This window comes from Lutjanus erythropterus, chromosome 4 (genome assembly GCF_056507025.1).
Source record: "Lutjanus erythropterus isolate fLutEry1 chromosome 4, fLutEry1.hap2, whole genome shotgun sequence".
NCBI classification, from domain to species: Eukaryota; Metazoa; Chordata; class Actinopteri; order Lutjaniformes; family Lutjanidae; genus Lutjanus; species Lutjanus erythropterus.
Window position 1 is genome coordinate 23,241,831 of NC_139320.1, and position 27,680 is coordinate 23,269,510.

At 39.1% G+C, this 27,680-nt stretch overlaps 1 protein-coding gene across 2 annotated transcripts; it reads right to left on the reverse strand.

Moving 5' to 3' along the window:
- Positions 1-1,473: 1,473 nt before the first annotated feature.
- LOC146328367 (tripartite motif-containing protein 3-like) lies at positions 1,474-27,680 on the reverse strand. Of its 2 annotated transcripts, XM_084717370.1 has the most exons (13): positions 27,536-27,680; positions 14,757-14,929; positions 12,076-12,316; positions 11,721-11,872; positions 11,428-11,608; positions 9,926-10,655; positions 9,193-9,296; positions 8,947-9,114; positions 8,676-8,844; positions 7,173-7,232; positions 6,852-6,922; positions 5,761-5,901; positions 1,474-4,147 (listed from the first exon to the last, which is right to left on the reverse strand). In XM_084717370.1, exons 2-13 carry the CDS (start codon positions 14,900-14,902, stop codon positions 3,995-3,997), a joined length of 2,316 nt encoding a protein of 771 aa, XP_084573496.1. In that variant the 5' UTR covers positions 14,903-14,929; positions 27,536-27,680; the 3' UTR covers positions 1,474-3,994. The 2 variants fall into 2 exon arrangements, with proteins under 2 accessions (XP_084573496.1, XP_084573497.1); XM_084717371.1 differs by lacking the exon at positions 7,173-7,232.

Sequence of the window (27,680 nt, forward strand, 5' to 3'; positions counted from 1 at the left end):
GTTCTTTTATTCCACTCTAATGCTTTGAGTGCATTCTGAGCTTTTTTATGCACATGTATGTATGTATATACATATGTATTACCTATAAATATACCATTTGGATGTTTTGGGAATGGTTATTGTTAAAAAATGCATACTGTATGTGCTGTAAGTATTTGTAACATAGACCAGAAGCACAGCGTGGTCTGCAAATAAATAATTTTTCAAGAAACATCATGACATTTTATGTTTATGATAAAACCTATGTTTTAGCTGCCAAGTTTTTATAATATGGCCCCTGATTCCTAAACTCTTTAAATAGTTTGAGTAAAGATGATAACCAGTCATATCTGTATACAAATCTAAAACAGAGTTGCAAGCCCATGAATATCTTTGCATTTAACTACTATAAAGAGATTGTTGTCATTATTAGTTTCAGAATTAAAATTGTGCTCACAGTGTCTGCTTAACTGATATTATGACTTACAGTCAGCGATTACATTTAATGTGCAAATGTAGAAACAGACCACCTTTTCCTCAGCAGCCATATTGATACCAAACAGCTGGGTAAACACAGGTGTTACTAATGATACTAATTAAGGTTGGAACAGGTCCTTTAATTAGTATCACTGAACACCTGTGTTTACCCAACTGTTTGGTATCAATATGGCTGCTGAGGAAAAGGTCTATTCCTCTCAGAAGTTCAGGCAATATACAACACGATGCCACACAAACTGCAGCAGAAACTCTTTCAACTGTTCAAATCTCATAAACATGAAATTTATGATATCAAAGGTCTTCAGAAATCCCTGTCAGAAGAAGTGCTGAACAACACAGATACAATCAACCAGAAAATGTTTTATGTAGATATGCAAAAGGAAATTCTTAATCTCCAGATGCATGCGTGGGTCGAAATGACCTGGCGGGTTTGTTTTCTTGCAAACTTCCATCTTTGTAATGAAAGCATATTTTACTGAAAAGCAAACATGTTTAGTTCCAACATTTTCACTGATTAGTGCCAATTTGACAGTCACAAATGAAATGAAAGTAATATAAAAGTGCTATTTTAAGTGATACTTAAATAATTTTGTTTTAAATGCATGTTAATCAGCACCAGTATGTATATGGATTAGTGCCTTTTTATGTTGGCTTTTACAAGGATACTAATATAGTGATGCTGATTTAAATTATTATTTTGGGAAGTAAAAAGGAAGAAACCCCTTTGAACCACCACTTGGATCTCTTATTACCTTTATATATTATAGAGAAGACTTTTATGAATAATGCGCATTTATCAGATTTTCTGTTGTATTTTGTGAGGTTGAGCCCTTTTTTTTCTTGCAAAATGCTTTTCAAAACTTTCCGTTCATATTATTGCTCAAGACTTTTTTCTCTCATCCAGAAAATTTGTGTGAGGTTGACCCACACACTTTGGAGTAAACTGCCCGAACTATCAGAGCAATTCGGGCACAATGAGAAGTCACAGACAACAACTCAGTAAACCATGTGCTTTTATTACCAGTGCATATTCATAGAGAAACCAAAATAGTTTGTATTGGTGTGACACAAACAGCGTAGGGTAAAATGCATCAGACATGTCAAAAAGGCGAGCCTTTGACTCTGTAAAGACGTCTGGGCTCCTGTTTGGCAACAAGTCAAACAACAGATCAGGTGCATGAAAAAGAGCAGCCTCCTGGACGACTTAGCTGTTGAAATCAGGTCATATCCTGCTGTAGCTCAGCGACACTTGAGAGGGTGAATGTTAGTGTTTACGTCTTTAGCACAGTGCTGTGTGAGTAATTACGTCAGACCAGGGAGTTGCCTCCTTCCTGCACCCGGTCTCTCCTCTGCTGTGGCACCAGGTTTTCTTATGACATTACACAGAATGAACACTAGGGGAAGGAAGAGCAGCGACAGCTCTACAGGGACAGGGAGTCATGGCTTGTTGTAGTGCAGGCAGAAACTAACAGCGTTTTTTTTTTATCAGAGGCGAGTGTATTCTAAAGCATGGATGAGTTTGCTGGCAAATGTCATCTAATAAATTAGCATTTCATAATTTTGTAACTGTTTCCTATGTAGAAAGCCAAACAAAAAAATAAACACTGTAAAACAGAATTCATATTCCATCCCAATAATTTCTGCGATCTTGGATCCAATCTACGTTTGCAAAAACAGTTTTCTCACAAAGCTCCCAAAAATCTGATACCATCAAAATAAATTAAAATATTTAAAGTTGTTCCACTGACACTGTGATGTAATCTGGATGATTTCCTGAGATATGTGTGTTCTTTCTGGTTTGTAACTGTTAGCACTTCAATGAATAAAGCTCTTTAATTGTTAAAGGCAAAACAATCATTCTATGAGCTCATAAGTTTAGCCATTAATTCTGAACAAAGGAACTTAGAAAATGTTTTGATGGCATCCTGGATGAAAACAAAGATAGGTTTGTAGGTTTCAGATCTACATTTTCCAGATGTGGGAGATACTGAATTCTGCTTTAAAGGGACAGGTCACCCCCATATTGAAAATACATATACTTCCTTTTATTTGTAGTGCATTGTTTTGGTGTGAGTTGCTGAGTTTTGAAGATATCAACCTTGTAGATGTTTACCAATATAATAAGTCTAGATAGCACACAAATTGTGGTGCTCAAAGCGCCAAAAAAAAGCATACGTGAAAAATTGAGCAGTGATGTCTCTTTCAAAAATCATGACCCAGTTACTCAAAACAATCTACAGATCTTGTACTGAGTTTCATGTTTCTACGATAGACTCTATTTTCAGAACGTACTGTTAACTATTTCCTTTCTACCAGAAAGAAAGTAGCTCTGATATGAAACTGCTCAAAACAAGGTGTGAGACCGGTGTCAAGACATACTGGTGCTGAATTTTTCAAATGTATTTTTGAGCACTTCGATCACCACAAGCTGAGTGCCATTTAGTTCAATCATGTTTAAAAAAAAAAAGCCGACATCTCTACGGACGGTATCTCCAAAACTTTACTTGCACCAAAACAATCTAGACGGTTAAACCACCCTACAGGTAAGAGGAAAAATATGTGTTTCTGATATTGGGGTGAACTGTCCCTTTCAGGGGAGATTTCCTTTTAAGGGAAAGGGTCAAAGTGAAGCTCCAAAAAAAAAAAAAAAAGCACATCAATGTAGAAAAATAATTTGTAAATGCTGAGCTAGTGTATAAAATAAAATAAATTAGCTTTTTTTTCATTTTGTTTTGTTTTTTTCCCTTTAAAACAACAATTACCAAAAAAACAAAAGATTATTGTGCTGCTTACATTAGCAATAAATATGACACTCTTCTTCTTCTTTTAAGCATGTGCTGCTGGGTATGTTTTAAAAAGCACACTTTGTAACAGCTGCCGTACACACATTTTTAAAATCCTGGAATCCTTGACTGCTGCTCTCTGAATTAGCCAAAAGGCTGTGTGTTTCAAAATCATAGCAAATACATACGGAGTGATCTAATATACACAATATACATTTATGTATATACAGTACATACAGCAAATCAATGCACAGATGGTGGTGACATGTTTATGTGATGTCTGTAAGATGAGAGATTTTACATTTCTTTGCTGGAGAAGCGTAGCACTGTTCAGTTCACTGTAAGCGTTTACTAGTCGATGAGAAAAGCAACTGATGGGTACACTGTGATGTTGCCTATAAGATAAAATAAAACTTCATGCATTTGGACAAGTTATGGCTCATTAAATACTTCAATCTATCTCCTACCCTGTCCATTCTCACAGAAAGTGTGTTTAATAATACCTCTAAAACCAGTCTATCGCTTTATGTCCATTACTTGTCCCAAGGATGCTACATTACCCAACTTTAAACCTTCAATACACATCATAAGGAGGGTAAACTTCATTATATCCGAGAGAGATCAGCTGATGTGCACATCAAAAGGCTGTATTGGAAAGATCATTGCACCCTGTGGAATACATTGGTTGTGTCGTTGTCAGTGCTTGTAGTGGTAGAGATGGCTGTCTCAGGTCCCTACTGCAGGTAGCGGTAGACCTTGAAGCAGTGGTTCCCGGAGTCCGCCACCGCCACGTGACCATCAGATGTGAGGGCCAGGCCCTGGGGGCCGTAAAGGGGGTCCGCTGACGTGTTGATGTAGGACAGGAAGGAGCCAGAGCTGTCGAACACCTGGTTACAGCACAGACGAAAAGATTGATGAAGTGAATGATATTCTTACAAATTTGCTCTCTGCATCCAATGAAATTCATTTATACTTAAAACAGCTTTTAGTTTCTTTCAGATCATCATATTTACTTAGATATACTCAACATTTTTTTATTGTGCCTAGAATTTTTAAAGGAATTGGAAGACTTCTTTGCTTGTTTCTTGTTTTTGATTGAATTTACCTTAATTTTTACCTTATAAGTACAATCAGGATTTTCACATAATGTAATTTGGTCTGTTTATTTCAGAATTGCTGCTTTGTGTACGCACAACACACACTGTATGTAGGGCACCAAGTTTACTGAGGAGGGACCAAAGCAACCTCATCATGGAAGCGGGAACTATTATAAAAACAATCAACTGATTTCAATTAAGGTGTGCTGCAGAGCAAGAGAAAAGAGTCAGGACGAGTGACAGAGGGATGTAAAGAGGCGAGGTCCCTCCCTTTGAGATGAGTGAAACATGTAGTTCACAGAGCAGTTCACATACAAGATTCTTGTCTTAAAAAAATATCTTTCAAACTGACAAATATTTTGTGTAATTCGTGGCAAATTTCAAACAGGATCAAAAAATTATTTGTCTCTCTCTACTGACGACTGTTCATATTTTTTCTGAAGTAAGGTCTCATGGGGCACGCCAGAAGGGGAAACTTTTTTTTTTTTTTTTACCACAAAGTCTAATGTTCTTCTATAATTCTGTGGTGTATCAGTGTATGAACTATTCTGCTGCAGACTGGAGTCTCTGTTAACAGTGAGACAGACAGAAACAGACAGAGAGATCTGCATTGTATGCTTGTTTCTCTGCTCCAACACACCTGATTCAAATGATCAGCTCGTCATCAAGCCTCTGCAGAAGCCTGACAACAGCCTGATCATTTGAATCAGGTGTGTTGGAGCAGGAAACATCTAAAACATGCAGGACAGGGGTCCCTGAGGACCAGGGTTGGGCACCACTGATCTAAAACATGCAGGGCGGCGGGCCCAGAGGACCAGGACAGGGGAAACACTGTTGTCCTTTATGAAGCTATTACCTGTGGATGCCCATTTTTGCCAGTGTGATAAAAAAAAGAGAAAATCCTGTGCATGAGCAACTTTCTGTAAATAATGAGTTAGCATCTCAAAATTACAAAAAAATAACATTGTTTACTTAATGACTTACCTACCGAGTCACTATTTTCAGAAGGTTTCTTGTTTTTTTGAGATACTCACTATTTTTTTAAAATACAATCTCATTGTTTTGACAAACTAAATCATTAAACCTATTTTGAGATATTGTGTTAAGATTAGCAGTTATGCTGAGAGCACCAAAGTGGCCAGCAGAGACCCTGTTTGTTTTTAAAATTTATTTTAATTCTCATTTTTATACAGATGCCACTTGTAGCAGGTATAGTAGTTACCTAACCTAACCTATTATTATTACTGCTAATATTTCCAAATTTATTTACTTAAATTTCATTTAATATTTGTTAGCTCCTATGATTTGTACATGAGGATCCCCTTGAAAGTGTTTTTGTTGTCTTATTAAATTTTGAAATAAGAAAATTAAAAAAAAATGTCAAGTAGGATTCTCAAGCTAACCTGAATCCGACTGTTGCCCCAATCAGCAACAATGATGTTTCCATTGGCGTCCACAGCCACGCCCGTCGGAGCGTTGAACTGGCCATTCCCCTCTCCATGGGAGCCAAATTTAAACAGGAACTCCCCATCTGCATTGTACACCTGCAGGAAAGATTAAACAGGAAAGAGAAACAGATAATCACACTCTGCTGTTTCATATCATAAAAACATGTTCACAAAAATAGGAAACAAAGCATGTTGCTAAAAAAAATATTTAATACAACACACCCACTCAGGCACAACAACTTCAAAGAGATGAGATGTATTTCTTTTGACAACTTAATTAGCCAAGACAAAAATGTCTTATGACAATGTGACATTAACTTGACTTAAAGAAACAGTTTAGCTTTATGTTTTAACATGACATTAAACTGTCATATGTGATTGTTTTGTTTTTTTTACCTATTATGAGACCATTATACCTGTGTCATGAATATTTGACTTAATCCCAAATAAAGTGGTCCATTTTGGACTTATCCTAACAGTGTCATTAAATGTTATAAGGCTATTTAAGGTTAGCATAATAGCTACATAACATGACTAGTTGTCATAACAAAGACATTTGCTCGATTAATTTCAAGCTGCCCTAACAACTGCATCTTAAACAATGTCAGCTTTGCATTATAAATTACATAATTGACTGAATGACATGAGTTAATGACAAAGTTGAATGAGAATTGTCCTAAAACATTCCCTCATATTAATGACAAATGTCATGACATAGTTATGACACTGTAATGATGTCTTATGCATGCTCCTTCAAATGAAAATGTTGCAGTTTATTTTTATTGTTTAATATGCACCTATGAAAAAGACTGACAACATAATTGTGGGGAAAGTGGGGGAAATGGCAGCCATATCATTTACAAGCACACCCAGAACTTCAGTCAGATTAATGAATTTATATTTTTTTAAAAGTTAAATTAATTAAGATTTTAAAAACAGTTTCCTGTTAGTGATTTATTCACAATAATTCCAATGCAGCTTTACAACAAGTAAAGTAAACAAGTTACAAGTAAAGAATGTACAAACATATTTGAAACAATCCATACCTTGACTGAGTGGTTATGAAAGTCTGTTACCACAATTTCATTTTTGTTATTTACGGCCACAAAGTGAGGACCTGGAAGCAGCAGAGGGGACAGAGAGGGGAAGAGAGGAAAGATGAGTCATCCACTGCTCTACAACATAACGAGAGGAAGTTCCTCACTATATTTGGACGTTGAAAAAGCAAGGCACACACAGTGGTACAAAGAGACTCTTAGAATGGACGTGGGACAATACGTGAGACATGACAGAGCTGATGCATCAACATGTAGAAAGAGCACAGATTTATTTTCTTAGTTCACATTCACAGGGAATTAATTACTTACTGAAAACAGGGCCAGATTTACTAAGCTTTTGTTCCAGTGCAATGTTTGCACCACTTTTTTCTAAAAGGAAAGAAAAGGTCCAAGTGAGAAATTAAACTGAAAGAGCGAGTGAGTTTCAACTGAAATCAATGAGGGATTCCAGTGATGCAAGCAAATCCTATCAACAGTCATTTCCGTGCAACAGTTTTTGTTGCGTCAGGGGCAAAAACAGAAAAACAAATCATCACATCTTTATCATGCATTTGTGCGCATTATGAATGTTTGCCTCTCGACAGCTCCGGCTTATACTGTGGTGATCAGGTGCGTGTTTACAGTGCAAGATTATCAATGCAACAATAAAGAATCAATACCTGTGTGCTGATGTCTCCAACAAACAGCAGCTATACATGCTCACATTAGTTAGACTCTAACACAGGATACTCAACTTGCTTTGCCTGGGGGCCACTTTTGCAAAATGACAGGAGACCAGGGGCCACTTACTAAACTAACATTCATAATGTGATTCATTAGATAAAATTGATAAACATGAAAAACCCCACAACTCATTTTCTGTTTTTTTTTTTGGTGAATTACCTAAATGATTAACTTACCTTATTAACTAGTCATGCAGTAGAAATGAGTCAGCAGTCAGTATAGGTTATATAGCTGTTTTTCAAATTTTTTCAAGGTTTTTAAAAATTGTGCATGTCTGCAACAATCAGACATTCTTGAATATAGATTCATAAATGTGCACAAAAATGATTTGCAGATGGGTCCATTAGTATGGCCCCCAAATAGCATTAGCTAATGGCTAGGATCCCCTTTTGTAAGATGCCTTTAAAAACCCAAACTTAACTTTTTTTTTTTTTTTTTTTTGCCCTCTGTGGGTGCTTTTGTTTCAACTGACGCTAAAATTTAGATGGTTTTAAACACTAATTTGAAAATATCTCAAAGCAGAGAGCACATTTGAGGCCCTTCCATCATGCGATCACTGAAATGTTGGAATTATTCATAAACATAAAAAATAAAGTGCTCCCCCGAGACAGAATGAATAACATATTTAAGCACTTTTAGTATAAAATACAGATTTCTGCACAGCTTTTGCTCCTCTTTTGCTAATAGATTTCTTCTCTTGCATCGCTCACCATCTGATCTTACTGCACTTTGCACATTTATCCCATCATAGAAAACTGACATATTTTTCCCTCCTACCTGGGAAACTGTGTAAATTTATATTCATTTTGCCTTGGAGGACCACCCCGCATCCTATCAGCGACCCAGATTTGTCCCACGGGCCGCAAGTTGAGTATCACTGCTCTAAAATAAAGGGTGCATAGAAACATGCTGATCACTAAATACTGTGTAGAAACATTCCTGTAAAGTATGAAACATAAATAAAATCTGTAAATCTGGCCCAGCCACATGCCCTGAGACATGAAGCATTGTTCAGCGTGCAGCTTCTCTTCCTGTAAGAGGCAACATTAATGACATGATCAGGAACTTTTATTTTGTATTCCACGGTACCTGCAAAGTGTCTGTCTGATGTTCCCTTGGCTCCAAACTTTGTCACCAGCTTCCCATTTGATTGGAAGATGAAGACACAGCAGGCCTTATTATCGACCGTGATGATGTGTCCATTCTTGTCCACAGCCACACCTTTGGGTCCCATCAACCTTCCAGCCCCAATTTTGTTCTATGACACCCAGAGGGACAGTTTGGTCATTCAGTGGAACATTTTGAATTTGTACAGTCAATGAAACATTTTTTTCTTTTTTTCCTGGCTGAGATCGTTCACCTTGAATTTTCCATCAGAGGTGAAGATACTGATCCATCTGTTGTCGTAGTCAGCTACAATGATGTCGCCGTTCATGTCCACTGTGACCCCTGTGGGGCGCTGTAGCTGCCCTGGTGAACGACCTCTGACCCCAAACCTCATCTTAAACTGGCCGTCATTTGAGAACACCTAAAAAAAGAGAACCTTAATTTACTCCAAAACCTTAGCAATGTAATAATTCATCACATTTTAATGAGAGACACTGACCTGTATACACTGGTTGTTGCTGTCTGCCACCACGATCCGCCCATTACTGGAGGTCGAGATTCCTTGTAGGTTAGTGAATTCTCCTTTATCTCGCCCTCTTGTTCCTGTCATATCAACAAGACATGAGGTTGGTTCAGTACTATGCATGTATATAAAAAAAAATCTGAATCAGAATTCTCTCTCTCGCTCACAGCATGTAAAGATTAATAATGTACAGTCCTCTTTCCTCCCCATTACAAAAGGGAGTTCCTCAAGGTTCAGTCCGGGGACTGGTCTAATTTGCATTTTATATAAAAGATATTATATCTTAACTGCATTACTATAATTTCCATCTTTATGCAGATGACACTGTCCTTTACACTTGTGTAGATTCTGTTCAGTGCCACCACTTTAAACCTACAGCTATCATTTAACTTCCTCAAAAAACACCTTTATAACTTAAAATTGGTCCTAAACTGTGAAAAACAATATGGATGTTCTTTTCAAATGCAAGAAAAATTGACCATGAAGCAGTTTTGCTAATGACACTATAACAATAACAGAGAGATATTTGGGAAATCGGATAAATGGTGAAACAAGCTTTTCTGTTTGATCTCAAACTGAACACTGCATCATAAGGAGGTACTGAAATTATCCAAGGATATGACTGAGTGTGTTCTCTGGAGGAAAACATCACACAGCTCACTCAGAAATTACCATAATTAAGAGCAAAAATAGACAGTTATTCACCCACCCACTCTGTAGATCAGCTCATCCTCTATCGGGTTTTCCTTCTTCTTGGTGGTGCTGTACATGCTGGAGGGCCTCCGCACCGCCTTCTGCCGAACGTGACCTCCTCCTCCACTTGGGGACTTCACTCGTCTCTTCACGTCGTCTGGTGACTGCAGGACATCTGACGCTTTGACGGCACGCAGACGGAAAGGGCTCCCTCTCACAGGCTGTTCATACAGCAGCAGGGAGAAGCTGAACTCTCCTTCTGACCGGATCGTATATCCGACCTCGTAGGTTCCGTTCTTGTTGTCCACCACTTCGGCTTCAGTGCACACTCCATCTGCAGAGATGATCTCTGCCCTCAGAGCAGCGTTACCAGTCCTCACCAGCTCTCCGTCCTTGTCTTTAGTGGTGACCGTGACAGTGGTGTGCTGGCTGACCAGTGCATGTCGCAGGCCTTCCCCAGTGGCAACACTCGTATGGCCAACGGCCCCTGTTGTGATCAGGACACCCAGGTTCTGGATGGAGCGCCTCAGTCCATCCGTCTCCACCTGGCACTCCAGATGTCCGTTTTCGTGGGGATGCTCGGGAAAGCTGTGTCGCGCCAGGGCACTGACCCGCTCACCCATCTGTTTCTGGACCAATAGGACCTCAGTGGCGCTGCCGTGGCTCAGGGCCTGCTCTGTGAAGTTACAGCTGCTCTGAATGTTCTCCTTGCCCTGAAGCAGAGACGTCAGCTGGGCCTGAAGCACCTAGAAATGTCCAGAGACAGACAGATGAAGATAGTCAATGATACTTGCAGAATATCACAGCAAATTTTCTCTCCCATTAGAAGAAAAACATCATAAAGAAAAACATCATAATGTGATAAACTCAGTTGGGGCATGGTTATTTGGTAACACATAGGGTCATGCATAAGACATAAGTCTGTCATAACCATGTCATGACACCTGCAATTTTTCCTTTTTGGATTTGGCATTCATAGCTATCTTATGGACTAGCCACCTTTACAGGGAAAGGCAACAAGCCATAATTGTAGGCTATGGTGCACATTATGATTGATGAAATATAAAACTTAAAACTTATGAAACCTTTTTTCAATTTGGTGTAAAGGCTTCAAATTTTTACAGCTGGAGAACGTAAAGGTACTTTCAGAATTACAACTATGATATATTAAAATTTAAATGTTAATGTAAAATGTTCAGCAAAAGAGCAGCAAAAGCAGCAAGCACAAAGTTCTTTGGGTTTTTTTTACAGTTACTTGCAAGACATGCTTGACTTTTGACATTATTCATTTGTTTCAGTTTGTATTTATTTTTATTTTTCTTAAAAAATCTTTTAGTCATTCCCCAGAACTGTATTGCCTTTTTTGGCGATAGCTTTTATACGCAAACCACTCTGTATGGTTTGAAAAAGAAAGAGTTTTATTTGTCATCCTTTGTATGATTGATGTTAGTACTGGAAAATAAAAATTGCAAGTCATGTAAAAAGAGAGAGAGAAAGAAAGAGAGAAAGCCCTCTGACCTTCTGCTTAGTGCTGCAGATGTTTTCCACCTCAGTAATGAGAGCATTCTTGCGCTGGTGTAAGGCCTTCTCCAGCTCGTCAAACGTGTTACTGATTTCAGTCACTGCCTCATTTTTCCGCTCCGTCAGCTGCTTGGAGATCTCATTTACAAGATCAATGGCTGCCGTCAGCTGAGGTAGTCTACCAGAAGAAAGAGAGGACGACAAACACAAAATTAGTATTCTTTATATTTCTAATAAGTCCAAGGTACTCTAAATGCACACAATTTGGATTAATGCAGTGAAAATTGTACCTGTTGCGCACAGTGTCCAGCTGATTTTTAAGCGCTGACTTGTGCTGTTCCAGCACATCTCTCAGTGGAACTGTCACATGTTCCCTGTGTTCTCCCTCTGTGCACTCAAGACACATGGCTGTCTCACATGACTCGCAGTAAAACTCCATCACCTGCAGATGGTGCAGTGGAGCATGAGACAACTGAACATCAGATTTCTGTGGGTAAATGTGCCTTTAAATTCAAACACATTTAGGATGTAAAATATTTAATATGAGATATTGTAACAGTACACAGTGTTGTCATGATGGACCTGACCTACTATAATAGACACTACCTACTATATACCACCCTGTGTCCCTATGTTTGTGCTTACCTTGCCCTCGTGGTTGGGGCAGGAGAGGGGCTGACAGGCTGTAGCTGCACTGGCTGACTCGAGAACATTACAGGCTTCAGGTCGGCTGCATTCAGGGTCTCGCTGTAAAACCTCCATCAGATTTGTGATGAAGAAGTTGTTCTGCAGGGCTGCCACACCCTTCTCTGGCAGGATGGAGGTCTGTCTGCACACTGGGCAGGACAGCGTCAAAGACTGGGGAGGAATGTAGTTCTGTAGACATCTACACAGAGACAAGATATAAATAAGTTAATTTCTGAAACTGTAGTTTAGCAAAAATTCTCTGCTTGCACAATGTAGTGTGATAAATAGCTGTTTTACAAGCTGCACATCTGTTTACTTCCGGAAGCAATGTTAACTGCATAGTTGCTGATAGTATTTGGCATTCATTTTGCATGTAGTGTTTTTGAGCATTTTGATTATCACCTCACTGACTTAATCCACATTTCCACCCAAAGTACTCTGAACTCTTAGTTCCAGGAACCAAAGGTTCCTTCAGCCTGTTGTTGTCTACAAATGAACCGTGGTGTAAAGACCTGTGAAGTTTAGGTAAATTCATCGGCTGATGTATGAAAAGGTGATGCTTGTTTTTACATATTATTTTTGCTTGCAACTAGACAACAATAACAGTGCCATATAGAGTGGGTCGCATTAGCAGTTGGTATTAGCATGTAGCTAATGTTAGGTTTTCAACCTTGAGACCTCAAAATTAAGGAGGATTTTGATACCAAACAATGTGAGTTTCAGAGACTTTGTGTCTTGCATTCTGGTGACTTTTAAAGAATGAAAAAAAAAACCAAAATAATAAGTACACTGCAACAGCATTTTTATGTTGAGTACTTTTAATTTAACTTTTAACAGAATAATTTCCTCCAGCATGAACTTGCATAAATTTCTGGCATAAACTAATTTAAATCATTGTTCTTTCATTCATTCATTCATTTTTGCCCTTGCCTCCTAGAAAATTGATGTAGCATTTACAAAATGTTGATAGGATAAATATATACACTGTAAAGTGTCAGAAAAAGGTTATGACAGTGCAAAGAAAAAAAGGTGTGAAAGTTTGTCAGAAATACAGGACAAATATGATCCCTATAGGAAATAGGGAGAGGGCAATTAAAAACAGGAGTTTCCTGGAAAAATTGTGCAGGGTGGCAAGAATGCCTGTAGTTGTCAGCTCATCTGTCATATTCCTTTGTCTGTAACACCCTGATGAGTTAAAGCACAATGAACAAAAACAAACTGGTTTGTTCCAGATTCTAGATTTCTAAAAACAGTGACTGAGGTGATAATAAAAATGCTCAAAAAGACCACATACATAAGGAAGGGTCAATACTACTAATGATATACATATTGATGCATATTGCTAAGCTAACTGTGAAAAATGAAGTTACTAACTTAGTACACTACACATATGTGCACATATTTCAGACTTGCTCAGAAGACAAAGCGATTATGGTCTTTACAGTTTTTTACTGGGTACCAAATTATTTATCTTAATAACTGTACTGTCTGTCTTATGTGGGAAGAACAGAGTTGTGGAAATCAGTGCTTGCTGCCAGCAACGCTGTGCCATTAAAAATGCCGTCTGTAGTCTTGCTCAGAGTGGCTGGTGCCTTACATCATGCAGAGGCCACAATGATGAGAGAATAGCTGGCGTTAAGTGGTGTGATTTGGGACCATTAGACATAATTTTGAACTTTCCTTAAACATCCCTTTAATGCATCCCAGTTGGAGAGCTGACTGCAGGCAGAGGGAATATAAAAAAAACCTTTATAATGCACTTTTCTATGTCTTCTAACTGAAAGCATAAGTTCTAGTACATCTTGTTGGAAAATGGTAAAAATCTGTCATATCTTTTAATTAAAAAAAGTTTAATGGCTTTTTTTCATATTGTATTGTTTTTTCTTTAAAGGGATAGTTGAGATTATTTGATGTGGACAAGGTCAGGAACAAAATATATTTTACTGACTTTAAAAAAATATGTCCACTATATGTAGAATATTTTAGTCTGTAGAGTCTTTTCTGCCACAAAACTGCTCTCTCCAAACCAACCAAACTCCATTGGCGAGTTCAGTAATTTTACCTTGCAGAATATGATGACTGCTGGTCTGCTGCTGACTTGATCAATTAGTTTGTTGTTTGTTGTGGTGTGATTATGGTGATTTAAAAGGATAGTTCAGATTCACCATTGTTGAACAATAACACAAACAAACTAACAGATAGAGGCAGCAACACCTGTACCCTGCAAGGTAAAATGACTGATTTCACCTTTGGAGATTGGTTGGTTTTGAGAGGTTATGATATTTGGCCTAAATAATAGTGGTTTCCTGACAATAAAAGGCTGCCTGGTGGCAAAGTAAAGCAATGAAAATATTGTAAATATAGTGTACAATTAAACTGATATTGAATTTTTTAGATGAGCCTTTTTTTTTTATGTTAAAATACATCCAAAGCAGTACATTGCTTAGCTTAAATGCCCTTTCTGCTTCTTTAAACTGGGGGCACACTGATCACCGTCTCTTTTACATCTTCCATTGCTTTACTGTTTATCTTTCTACTGACATATTATATTATTCATCACTCAGGTTAGTCAGCTGAAAAGCACTTTGACATGTATGAAAGCTGCTGTACAAATATTGACTAATTGACTCAGAGCTTACCGCTCACAGAAGGTGTGCAGGCAGGGCAGGACCTTGGGGTTGTGGTAATGATCTAGACAGATGCTGCAGACCAGGAACTGCTTGTCTATCTGCCTGACCACAGGGCTGGTGCTGCCGGTCTCACGCTTCGCCATGGCGACGGACATTCAAAGGGGGCTCGGGGACCACTTAACCTGCATAAGAAACAGGAGAAAGGTCAGGAGAGCCTCGAGAAAACATTGAAACAGGGTGAGGAGGGCGTGTTCGTTTACCCTCAGCATGAGCAGAGGAAGAAATGAGTCATAATGCAGTTAACATTATAAAACCTCATCTAAGTCCTGTGTCTGCTGGCAGTTTATGCTCCCTCTGCCTTCTCCTTATTAAACTGTGTCAGTAGGATGAACACCCGCGTAGCCAGAGGTTGTTTAACTTTATAAATGAAAATCCTAATCAAGCGAGTGTAGTGGAAGGAAAATGAATACATGTGATTAACACTGCAGGGCAGAACTCTCAGCCGTGACAACTATGCAGTCTGGGAGCCAACATGTCTGTGTTTACACGGCTGGTAGAAGTGTAGTATGTGTCTGTATAAATATGCTGTTAACAAAAAATGCATCTTGTTCAAATCCTGGCAACATTTCACTAAACATGATGTCTTCTGTTCTATTGTTTTACATTTAAATTCCAGATGAGCGGCTGCCTGCTGCTTCAGCTGGCAGCCACTGTTACATGAAATTGTACCACTGGGTCATGCACAGATTATCTCAGTGTGCCAATGACATGACGTACATCTGTCATATTGTACATAAGTACATAGAGGATTACATCAGTGGTTTGCAAAATGTGGGGCAGGAACCCCTGGCTACTGCAGGGGGGCATGGAGGAAAACATGAAGTGAAGCTAAGTTGAATGAATATGAAAATAAACAAAGAGTTTGTTGATGCTGTCATACTGACCTTTATTTTATTAAAATTCAACTTGTATCTTTTTTAAATTAGTTGCTTCAGCTATTATTATTAATGATCGATAAGAAAAGCGTGAGACGTGGAGTGACAACTTTTTTCTGTTTCTCAAAGAGGCCAGAAAAAGTTTGCGAACCACTGGACTGCATGAACACCAAAAACACAGACACGCTGCCTTTATATGATCAATAAACAGCCCTTATAAAACAGCATCAAGCTGTATTTCAGCCATTGGTCTGTTTTAAGGTCAACTGTAGTGTTGCATATACAATCATACATGGTAGGATAAACAGCGAGTTTTAGTTTCTACATTCAAACCATCCTAGTATTAGGGGCACTGGGCAGCCGCTGCCTGGGGAGAATTGACTTAGCATATATGTTTTTAATGGTGGGGGAAGTTGGAGCACTCAGAGGAAACCCTCACAAGCATTAGGAGAACATGCAAACACCATACAGAAAGGCCCTGCCAGCACCAAGATTCAAACCCACAACCTTTTTGCTGTGGGGCGACAGCTGTGTCACAGTGCTTGTGTTTAGTTTAGTTTGGTGGTTAGCTTGTTTGTATTGTAACATATTGTATTATGACATAGTATTTTTAACCTGTAAAAAAGGAACTATTGAGTCCTTTGTTTAGTTTCCCTCCCCTGTCTTCTAAAGGCACCTTTTATCAGTGATCTGACACAACGCACAACATAACAGCGAGCACGTCATTAGCCACTAGTTCTAGTTTCACTTCATGCAGATGATACTCCTGATTTCATGATCCACACAATCTGTCATGCACCATCCTCTAAAAACATGGGAAATGCATTGAATAAACGCTCTCGCTTCAGTTCATCTAAGCAGATGGACATAAGACGATGAGTACTTGTATGAAAATTAAAGTGGTGATGATGACAAAGTCTGTGTGTCATCTGTGGCATGAAGAGCACCAACATGTTCGCTTACAGTAAAAACTCACATAGAGGTAATTCACTGTTTCAAACAAATCCTATAGCCAGTCCAATACTGTATTAAATATTGAACTGGAATGTACTGTGTTGCTCTGTGGAAATGTTATGTTTGATTACTGAGCAAGGCCTAGACACAAGTTTTGTTTTTCATTTCTCCTTTCTATTTTCTTTGCAACAGCATTAAGCATCATAATCCCTGACTGTGTTCTTATGCTGTGTGCAATTCTCATTTAATGTACAGTCATAAATGCTCAGTTACTTCATAAACACTCCAAATAAACAAGGGGACGTCCATCTGGCTGAGTGAGATATGGCTGAATTAATACTTAGTACTCTGCAGCACACATGTCAATCAAATGTGTGCTGCATGGAATGAAAGGCATATCTGAAATGAACTGGAAACCACTTCCTGAACAATGAATACAAAAACTCTGTCTGCGGTATATGAAAAGTTGAACTCTGCTTACTTTAAAATCAGATTAAAAGCTTAAGACAGACCACAAAGTCATGATACAAATGAAGTTGTAGTGCTGATAAAATCAACAAGAGCCTGGGAGCAGTGGAATGAAACAACTTGAATTGTAGATTTGACAACAAACATGTTCGACTTGATTCACTTGCAAAGAAATAAACATAAAAGCAAACTAAATAACAGATATTATCTTTATCCCCAAAACAGACTTGTGGATCTAAATATAGAAGGCACAAATAATGTGATGGAAACAGACATTTCTTCTATCCGGTTGCTCATTGTTGCAAGTTGGACAAAGTCAGCTCCACAGTGGTAGACTTCAAAAAGGTTGCATCAAACGTAATCAATCACAGATATTTGGTATATCTTTACTGTAGAGTTTCTATTTCCAATGCAAATCATTTCAATAATTGTTTTCAATATCCCCCGACTGAGGAGGAGGTGTTGGCAGGTTTCAGACAGTTCATAAAACTTAGTTTTGCTAAAAAATAAAAAGCAAGAGATAGATAAAAAAAAAATACAATATGAGGATGAGTATTTAATTACATCCCAAAATGAAATTGTTTTTAAGCTTTGTAGGCACAACAGTTTCATTGCCAATGAATATTCAGTTACAAAATAAAACTTCTGGTCCCATTTCTGGTCTTCTATCTCAATACAAATACAGATACAGATAATTTTGTTGGTTGTACAGATACAGATAATGACTATACTGTCTGTTACATTGTACTGTTACTGATGATAAAGTTTATCCTGAAAGAATTCAAGCAAACCAAAACTTTACCATATTTATTCCAATGTAATTCTCTAAAGAACACTGGAAATCTAAAAGACCAGTGTGCACTTATTCAAAAACAGATTCCACTCAGCTGACAAAGACTCACTATTAGCTTATATTGCATAACAATTTATAATAGCCAAGTTAATCACCATGGTGTAAATCTAATTAATCATAAGAAAACACACTCAAGCCTTTACTTAGAGAGCAATATGAGCTCACCATCACCTCCTCCTGCGTCAACACCCTGTGACTGTACAATTCATCAGCCTCGCCTCATCTTTCATCCACTGTTCCAGCAGCAGGGGTTGTATTTTCTCCTCTGAGGTTGCATTTATACGTATGCTCTCTCTCGGTGTGACCTGGGATGAGGTCTGCACATCACCTACAGAAGCACCAGAAGCTAAAAGCTTCCCATCAGCCCCTCGGCTCTGATAAATATAGCTACAGGCCCCTTTTCTTTGAGAGTAAGGAGAGGAAAGAGGAAGCTTTAAAACGCCACTCCCCAAATTCCTCCTAGTTCCTTCCCTTGACTCCCAGCTGGCTGAGTTCAAGCTCCACCTGTCTGTCTGTCTTTCTGTGGGGATATGAGGGGGAAAAATTCACAGTGAACTAGGTCTCACATGAGCAAGCAGGCCTCAGAGGCAGCTGTTCCTCTCTGAAACACAGAGCAGCGAGCTCTAACAATGGCATTCCAGCTCTGCTCACAGCTCAACACCCCACGTCTCTTCTTCCCCTCCCTACATCTCTTTTCCTTCTCTCTATTGTCCTCTCCTTCTTCTCCTCTCTTCTCTCTCTCAGCAACAGAAATGCATCACAGCATCAGCAGGCCTGATCTCAGCCACAGACGTCTTGCAGATGGGGATTTTCTCAAGCACGCAGGCCCCATTGTTGCTCCTCGCCAAGTGATTACAAGGCCTACTGACTAAGGAGCTCTGCCGAACCCTTTCACTGTCCACAGCCCTTCTTTTGCCTGCCCCCACACCCTTGCCTCCCCTACAAAAAGCCCTCCCCTGCCCGTCTTCCCTTCCCTTCACATGAACGCTGAATTGCAGCAGCTGAACGGTGACATCAGGAGGAAGGTTGAAGAGCCAAAGCCCTCAGGCTCCTCCCCTCTTGGCTCACTGGCTGGCCGCTGCCTTTAGGGTTGCAACAGTCTCCCCCCCACCTCCGCTTCCCAGTCCCTTCCTCCCTGTTCTCTCAGCAGCAGCAGCCCTCCTCAGCTCGGTTCCTCCCACTCGCCTCACCACAGAAAGAGGATCTTTCTTTAAAAACACTCTCTTCCTGACAGCAGCTTTGGCTACTTGTGCATGTGCTCAAGAAAATCTGGATAATGTGAGCAAAAATGCTTTTAATTGTGAACAAAAAAATACAAAAAACCATTAGTTAATCACTGCGAATGGTTTAAATGGTCACACTTCATTTTACAGTACACTAGCTGAACTTTGTATCAAATTAAACAAAAACTATAAATAATGTTCTTCATTTGACTTAATTAAACCTTTATTAGACTTTATGAGAGGGTAATTAGGGACACATCACAGCACAACTGTACTGTAACTAAAGTGTATTATTTCCCACTGTTAGACTCTTATCAGACTTTCTTAGAGAGTTATTAAGGACACATCACAACAGGACTGTATTGTAAAATAAAGTCCATTATTTTCCACAGTTAGGGCCTTATTAGACTTTATTGGACGGCCTTCACTACCAAATGAACAATAGAATTATAGAGGTAGAGGCAGATGATGTAATTTGACCAAAGATGCAGGCATTGTTCTAGTCTGCCCATTGTATGTGACCAGCCAATGAAAGTCTGTCTTAAACAGTAGATATGTGATTTCTTTCTCTTTAGTTTATGGTACATTTCTGCGATAATGTGTCCCTAATTACCCTCTAATAAAGTCTAATAAGGGTCTAATACTGTCTAGTAAAGAAAATGTTCTCTAATTTAATACAACGTACAGCTTGTTATGTCCTTTAAGCACACTGTAAAATAAGGTGCGACCCAAGCCTTTGTTGCAAACCGCTGAAGGTTTCAATTATTCCAAGATGTAGTAGTGTGACATGATAAATCTAAAAATAACTGCAGTAATTCATGAGTTGAGATATTAAAAATAGTTCCTCCAGAAGTATTTGACATACAGTAACAGTGACAGTACAGTACAGACTGGAGACCTAAATCTGCAGTACAGCTGTAATGTTTGAGGCAGCATGTGACCAGATCCTCTTCATGCTCCGTCACAGGAACTGCATGATCAGCACTTCATACAGATGAGGTCAGTTATCCAAGTCAGTGTGCAACTGTGTGTTTTCTCTGTACTGCATCCGTCACGCTGGGACACGATGACTGCGGAAAAACCCACAAAAATGTGAATGTTGTTTGTGAATTCAGCTGCACAGCATCTCCTCTTGCCACTCTCACCCTGCATTACAGTTAAGTGGCTTAATGTCCTCCTGCAGGGTCAGGGCCCGTCTGCCATCTGGATTACAGTGTCTCCCAGACCCTGATGACACCACCACGCCCAGTCGACTCAAATCAGAATTAAAGCCTCACATACATGCACATACAGTAAACTCAGCCTGACACACTACTCACATGCTATTACAGTCCCACCAGTGAAATTGTGACGGCTATTTTTTTGGTCCGCGGAGCAGATTTTAAGGAGGTATTTGTTACTTGAGGTCAGTTGTTTGTGTGCTAAACACCTTTGTCCTGACACAGAGGTCTAATATGAATGGTTCAATTGGATTTCAGAAACCCGAGCTCACATTCAGAGAAAACATCACTCTCAGCTTAATCTTCTTGGATTTTGTTTGCTGCACGGGGGCAGGTATCCATGCCCCGCTCTTCACCTCTCCCAGAAAGTGCTGCCAGATTTTGTTTTTGTTGTGTACTTGGACTCGGGAGCTTTCTGCAAATTATCACTGGAAGGCTTTTCTGTCCTCCATAATACAAAACCTCATGACTCATGTCTGCTAGTCCAGTTAATTTGAATACTTTGTAAAGTAAAATAAATTAAAAAGGATTTATTCTTTTTTGGCTCATAACTAATGGATAGAATGAGTGATGTTATCTTTTGTGGATGAGAAAAACGTTCCACTTAGAATCAGCCCAAAAAAGTCAGACTGAATAGATGATCTACTGTCACCCTCACTTTTTAAATTATTTATGAGACCTATTATGTAAGATTCTGTGGAAAGGCCCTACAAAAGATGACCTCATGGGAAAGTCGAGCTACTCCCAAAGTGTGATCCCTTAAAAGTGTCTGATTACAAAGAAGATGTAATTTAAATGTGACCAATTTCCGTGTATTATAATTTGTGAGTTTGCTTCCACAGAGCAATGAATTTAAACATACTGAAAATAAATCTGAAAGATAAAATATACTTTTTATTCTTCAAGGTTTTGGTAGAAAAATACTGTAGTTCCTGGAAAAACTCTTCCCAACATTTGTGGATTATCCTGAATAAATTGAATGTGCCTCAAGAAATAAATGGTGCTGTTGAGCAATTTTTCTATCTTTTGAGCACAACAACTTAAGTTGAATTCACTCTGCCGTGGTAGAAGTCTCAGCAAAAAAGATCTTGAAAATGTGGTGGTGAAACAAAATAGTCTACTTAGTTCTACTTGGCTAGATATTAGGGCTGGGTATGATCACTGATAATTGAAATCATTATTATAAAATCAATAGTAGGGAGGTAACAATATATTGAATATGCTGATATTGCAATAAAAAAATGTCTCAGTATCGTACCAGACTGTGATGATATCTACAGCATAGTTTCCTGTATATCTACATATCATGATACAGCAAATGCATACAAAGTCTGATAAAATAAATTAACTATGTTCTATTGTTATGTACATGTCTTTTACTATCTATCTATTTGCTTTACAATCAGTCACATTCATATCACATCATGTGATATGATTCCACTGAAAGCTAAAAAATGAAGCTGGCCCTTTAAGCACACTGTAGATTTGTTCATTCTCTAACTGTGACTATTCAGGATTCCAGGATGTTTGCACTTCAAGGACCATAAAAAGTATTATTTCCTCTTCCCTTCCTTTTGCCCTATTTAAGTAAGAGGAAAGCACAGTTTCTTCCAGCTGCATCCAGTATTTTAAGTCTGTTTCAGTATCATGTTTGTACTATTTGTTGTGCCTGTGTTAGATAATCCTCAGTGAACTGAGAGCATCTAGTTATCATCATGGATTTGGCATGTTTTTTTTAGGAGTCTGTTCACACTGACAGAGACTAATAAACAATATTAATTTTGTTAGATATTTGAAACATTAAACTAATTTGGCCTAATATATTTTTTTTTTTTTTATTCTTTTATTACTGAAAGGCAGTGTCTTCTTAGAGAAACTCTGGCCCTTGGACAGATATAGTTCATGACACCTGCTCTACACACTATGCTAGTTCAGTTCTGCACACAATTTGACCAATATTTTGATTAATGTAGACTTCATGACTGAGTAATGGATCTATAACACTGGATTTGGAAATGTTTATTAAAGACTCCATCTGTGTTACTACAAGGCTACTGGCCAAGAGCTTATTTGAAATTGTCCGTGTTAGCATTACAGCTGAGGATGGTGATGATGATGGTAGTATTAGAGTGGGTGTGGATGAGGGGCCCAATCTGGAAAGTTGGAAAGTCCACAATCCTTAATGTCTGGCCTGATTATATGCACCATTATTTGGAATAATTTCTTTGTAATTACGTTACTCTCTGTGATATCTGCTGTATGTGTCACTGCAGAGATGACTGCAGACTTAGAGACTCTAAAGAGTTCTCCAACAGTTTATTTCAGCAGTCAGCCGTGTGCTGGACTGGTAAACATGGGCAAGCAGTCTGAGTGACCTGAAGTAGGAAGTGTTGTCCCTTGATGATGTTCTGTCAAGATTGTGTTTAAATATAGACTGAAGTTTATGTTTCCATCCACGTCTGTTGTGTCCCTGTGCAGCACGTGTTATCATGGTGTGATTGTCCCTGCAGACGCTCGGCCTGAACAGAACCAGCCTAGCCTTTAATTTTTTTGTTTTAAAGGCAAAATATGCAACATTTTCTTAAAAAAATAAAAAAATATATAGACTCATATAATCATAATCCCTTTTAATCACTAGAAGTGTGTGGTGGTGTCTGTATCTGCAGAGATCCTGCCCTCTGCTTGCATTTCCTTATTTTCTAATTATCACCACGCTCAGGACAATTTACCAACCCAAAACATCTATATTTGACGTCCTGGAAATATTTCTGGTGCATTTACAAACAGCTCAGAGAAATCCTGCTGATTCTACCTTTAAAGAAGCCTGTAAACTGTAATGAAGAAATATCTGTGTGTCTGACTGAGACTGAAAGAGAGAAATGAGAGAAACTGAGCTTTACCACATGGACCTGTTACTATACAAAAATTACATAATGATAAAACTTCTCTCTTCTCTCTTCCCTTTTCTTCACACTACTATAAATGTTAAATATTATCTGTGTTGCTCCAAATATCTGTTTTCTGAATTTTGCATTTGTTTCCAAAGTTGGTAAATCAAACTGCAAACTAATGGAATCTAGTTCAGACGCAGGTCAACCATGACTCATTTCATTGTCCCATTTGCACTAACAATAACAACCCAAAGAGCCCTTATACAGTTTAGAACAACAAGAATGACGTAAACCTGAGAGCGAGACACGCAAAGAATCACATTTCTGTGTTTTGGAGAGTGTTAAGGGGCCACCGAGGGGTGCCTGGCTCTGTGATGACTCATCAATCATTATTCACACAACAGAGAAACCTCTGCTCCTCAAACTAACAAGCTCCCCTCACACTCCACTGCATCAGATGAAGGAATCTGTCTCAGTGCATCAGCCTCTGTCAGAACAAGCAGAGCAGCGGACGTTGGTTTCCACATAATGAAAGAAAAACATGCTGTGGACATCATGTTCAAGACTTCAGAGAACAACAGACTCAACATGAGACACAACTGTTTGAACTGATGCTGTTTGTTTCATCTTATCTCATCCATAACTGGGCTCAGTGTTTGCATTTATATTGAATGTCTCCCTGACCTCTCTGCAGAGGAAATACATTTGCATATATAACAAATACAAGACCAAACTCACTCAGGTTTGTACATCATTAAGACTGAAAAACTATAGAAACTTGGACTCAAACTGTAAAGTGCATTTAGTCTCTTATTATTTCCTCTGCCTTTGTCTGCATTAGACGTTTGATTGATAAGATCTGACAGCCAATGAGAGAAGACGACTGAAAGTGACCACACAATGTCAGGTACAGCAGTCAGCAGAGTTTTTAATCAACACTGACACAAAGAGGGAGTCAAGAGACATCTGTGTCTTTCCCTGTGAGCCCACCATCACACAGGCTGGCAGAAGACAATGCGGCATGCAGGCAGGCAGTGTGTCTGCAGACACAACGTGCACTGCAGGTTTTTATAAAAGGTCGATCAGCGCACGAGCACGGGCCCCCGCCTGCGACCCTCATCCACCTGCAGTAAGAGCTGCAGCCAGGGAGACTGTAGCAGCTCGTACCACCACAGATGATGTCTTGTACTCGTTCTCTTGTGCAAATAATTCTTTAGCTTGACGATTTGATTGCCACAGTCTGCGTGCATTTGAAGAATCAGCTGTGCTGCAACTTGTAAACAAAATGTAAATTACTTTGCAACATGAAAAGAGAATGTTGGATGAACTGGGTGAGATTTTAGAAGAATGGCTTGTTGAGCAACACTGTATGAGTGGGATGGTCTCCACTCATAACTCAACTGGTACAACTGGAATTGTTCTATTTAAATAATAGGGATTTGTGTTTACTTTTATTGACTTTGCAGTCCACTGTGTTCATTTATCTTTGGGCTGTAGCATGTTTGGGAAACGTTTAAATCCTTTTAAAATGGCTGTAATTTTGTCTTTCCTGGAAGCACTGCATCATCTGGTTCAGTTTATACGACCAAATACACTGAGATGTTTATGTCTCTAAAAATAAAAATGGCATTTAAGTTAATTTGCTGAAGTTTTAAAGATGAAATACCAAAGCCATCAACCCTCTTTGTGATGATAGTGGAGCTTTTTTCCTGAAATTATTGATGTAAAGCTCAGACTGAGAAATGATGTGTATAGAGTCTCATCTAATATTCATTACAGACTGTATGTACATTATATCATCTGCAATGTGACTACATCCTCCTGTATGAGGTTAGCTTATACTTATGATGCCCCATGTAGCTGCAGAGCTTGAGGAAAATGCCTTCAACCAGTGAAAGTGCTGACTTTAATGAAAAAGGGTGAGTCTAAACAAGGGGTTGAGGAAAATCCATTTTAGAGGAGGCACATTACACAGTCTAATGATCAGCTGTGATCAACCTTAATTGTAGACCAGAACATACAGTATAATGAGCAGAATTTAATCAATTCTAGATTATGTACATGTGCAGCCCCTGCTCTGGAAATGAGCCGTGAACAGTCTGTGCTGAGGACAGGATTTAAAATGGAAACAGTAGAAAAATAAACATCAAATAACCAAATTTACTATAGGATGCTTTCATTATGTGGAACGCTTTTCTTTCTCATCAGCTAATACCTGATTAATACCTACAGTTCAGCTCAGCATTTGTTGTGATACATGGGAAATTTGAATTTGGTTTTCTGCAGACCTTATAATGTCAAGTAAAAAAAGATTAAAGGTGGGGTAACTGATTCTGGAGAAAGTTGTTTTTCATTCAGCACAGTGCATGATGGTTCATAGTGTTTGTTTAGTGACCATCAATTGTGCAGTTGTACATTCCCCAATGCATTGTGGGATACTTTGAGCCTGCTATATAGGGTATAATAATTCTCACTGTACATTTGGACAGCACTACAAAATGGCAAAGTCACTGTGTAGTGGATTATATAGTCAGTAGTGAGTGATTCCAGACACATGAAAAGTCATTAGAATGTTGAAAATGAAAGAACTGGGTCAAGCGATTCTTCAGTCTGTTCATCAATCTGTCTTCACTTTCGCATTGGTAGAGTGAATTGATTTTATAGGGTCCAGCTACATCTTCATCAGCGTCCATGTCTGTGTTCAAAAGTCATATCTGGTCACTTCTGAGCTATTTGAACTCTGCCCCTGGCAGCCTGCACTTGCTTTTCAGGCCAAGATTTACAAAGATGCATTGAGACAATTCAGAGTGTGTTGGTAGAGTCAACATAGCACCATTGTTTGTAATACAGTTCTCATATACTGTTAGTTCTGTCTACCTAAAGGACACTAAACCAGTGGCCCAGGGACTGCCCCGGATCCTTGAGGTGGCTCCAGAAGATCTCCAGCAAAAGGGAGAATATTTCTTTCACTGTAATTCCATTCATAAGTAACAAAATGACAGAATGTGTGACTATTTGGTCATGGATTTCACACACCAGTGTTTCCTCTGTATTGATTGAGCAGTGGTGCATCACACATTAATGTATATCAACAATTTAGCCTTAATGTTATCTATAACTAAACCAAGTGCTGTCCTGATGCTTTAGAAGTAATGATTATATAATCATTTCAACAAACTAAGGTACAAACAGCAACAGATATGAAACAAAACTTTCTGTAATAAAACATCAAATATCAGATGTGGGACCCTGGGATAAAATGTGGGCAAACAGGAGTCGTTGTCCAATTTGTGGCAGTTTACAGGTTCTTGACATGAAAACATTTGAGGACGACTGCACAAGACATAATCCGAGTCTCCTGGTCCATGTATGTAGACTGAATGACACCCCGCAGACCTGACTCAGACATGTAACCCTCTGCTAAGTCTCTGCCCTCAGGCGCAGCATCCAGGACCGTCTGCAACCTCCCTGTGACCCAGAGCAGGCAGCCAGCAGAGCAAAACCAGCCAAACACGAGCATTTCCATCAGCTGCTCTCATCTAACATGTGACTTCTCAGATAGTTTCACACAAAGACGAACCATCTTTCAGAACAAAAGACCAATCAATAAGGAACCATCTGCTCACAGTGTAGGCCAGAGGAATGAAAATGATGCATTGGTTGTTGCTGTTGCTGCAGTACAATGCAACACTCTGGGAGAATGACATAAGCAAACAACACGCTGATTCACATGTGGCTCACACAGCTTCCCAGCAGTGTACACCCCATACAAATTCAGATCAGAACCCCAACCAAAGATCACTAATCCTCTAAACAAAAGAGCATGTATGCTTGATTACAGAGCCCAGCCCTCAGACTGCAGCACAGATGCCCACCTGCTACAGAGCCGGCAGCAGCCAGGGCCGCCTAGGAGCTAAAATGGAGAAGTGTGTGGGCTGGAGGAGGAAGCAATAAAGAATCAGAGCAGTGGAGTGGCTCAGTGCAACAGTTGCTCTGGAATAAAATGTGTTTTTCATGATCGATGGATAAAAAACAGAATATATCACAACATCATGCTTAATAAGTCCAATCCCTGTGTGATCCAGCAATGCACAGATGCTGGATGGGATGGAGTGATCAATTATTCATCTCCTCTCATCCCAGTTATTGTATTATTTAGGACTCCAGATACAAACAAAGATGAGAAAGCAGAAACACGACACCATAAAGAAGAGAAGAGGACTGAATGGCCAGATTGTACTCACATGAATTCCCAGCAGGAGGGAGTGGAGTGTCAGCATTGCAGGCCGTGGTGGAGAAAGCTTCCCATTGTCAGCGTCCCAATCCTCTCCAACAAATCCACACAGACCGGGCGACAGAAAGGAAAGGGCAGGGTCTGTCTGGGAGAAG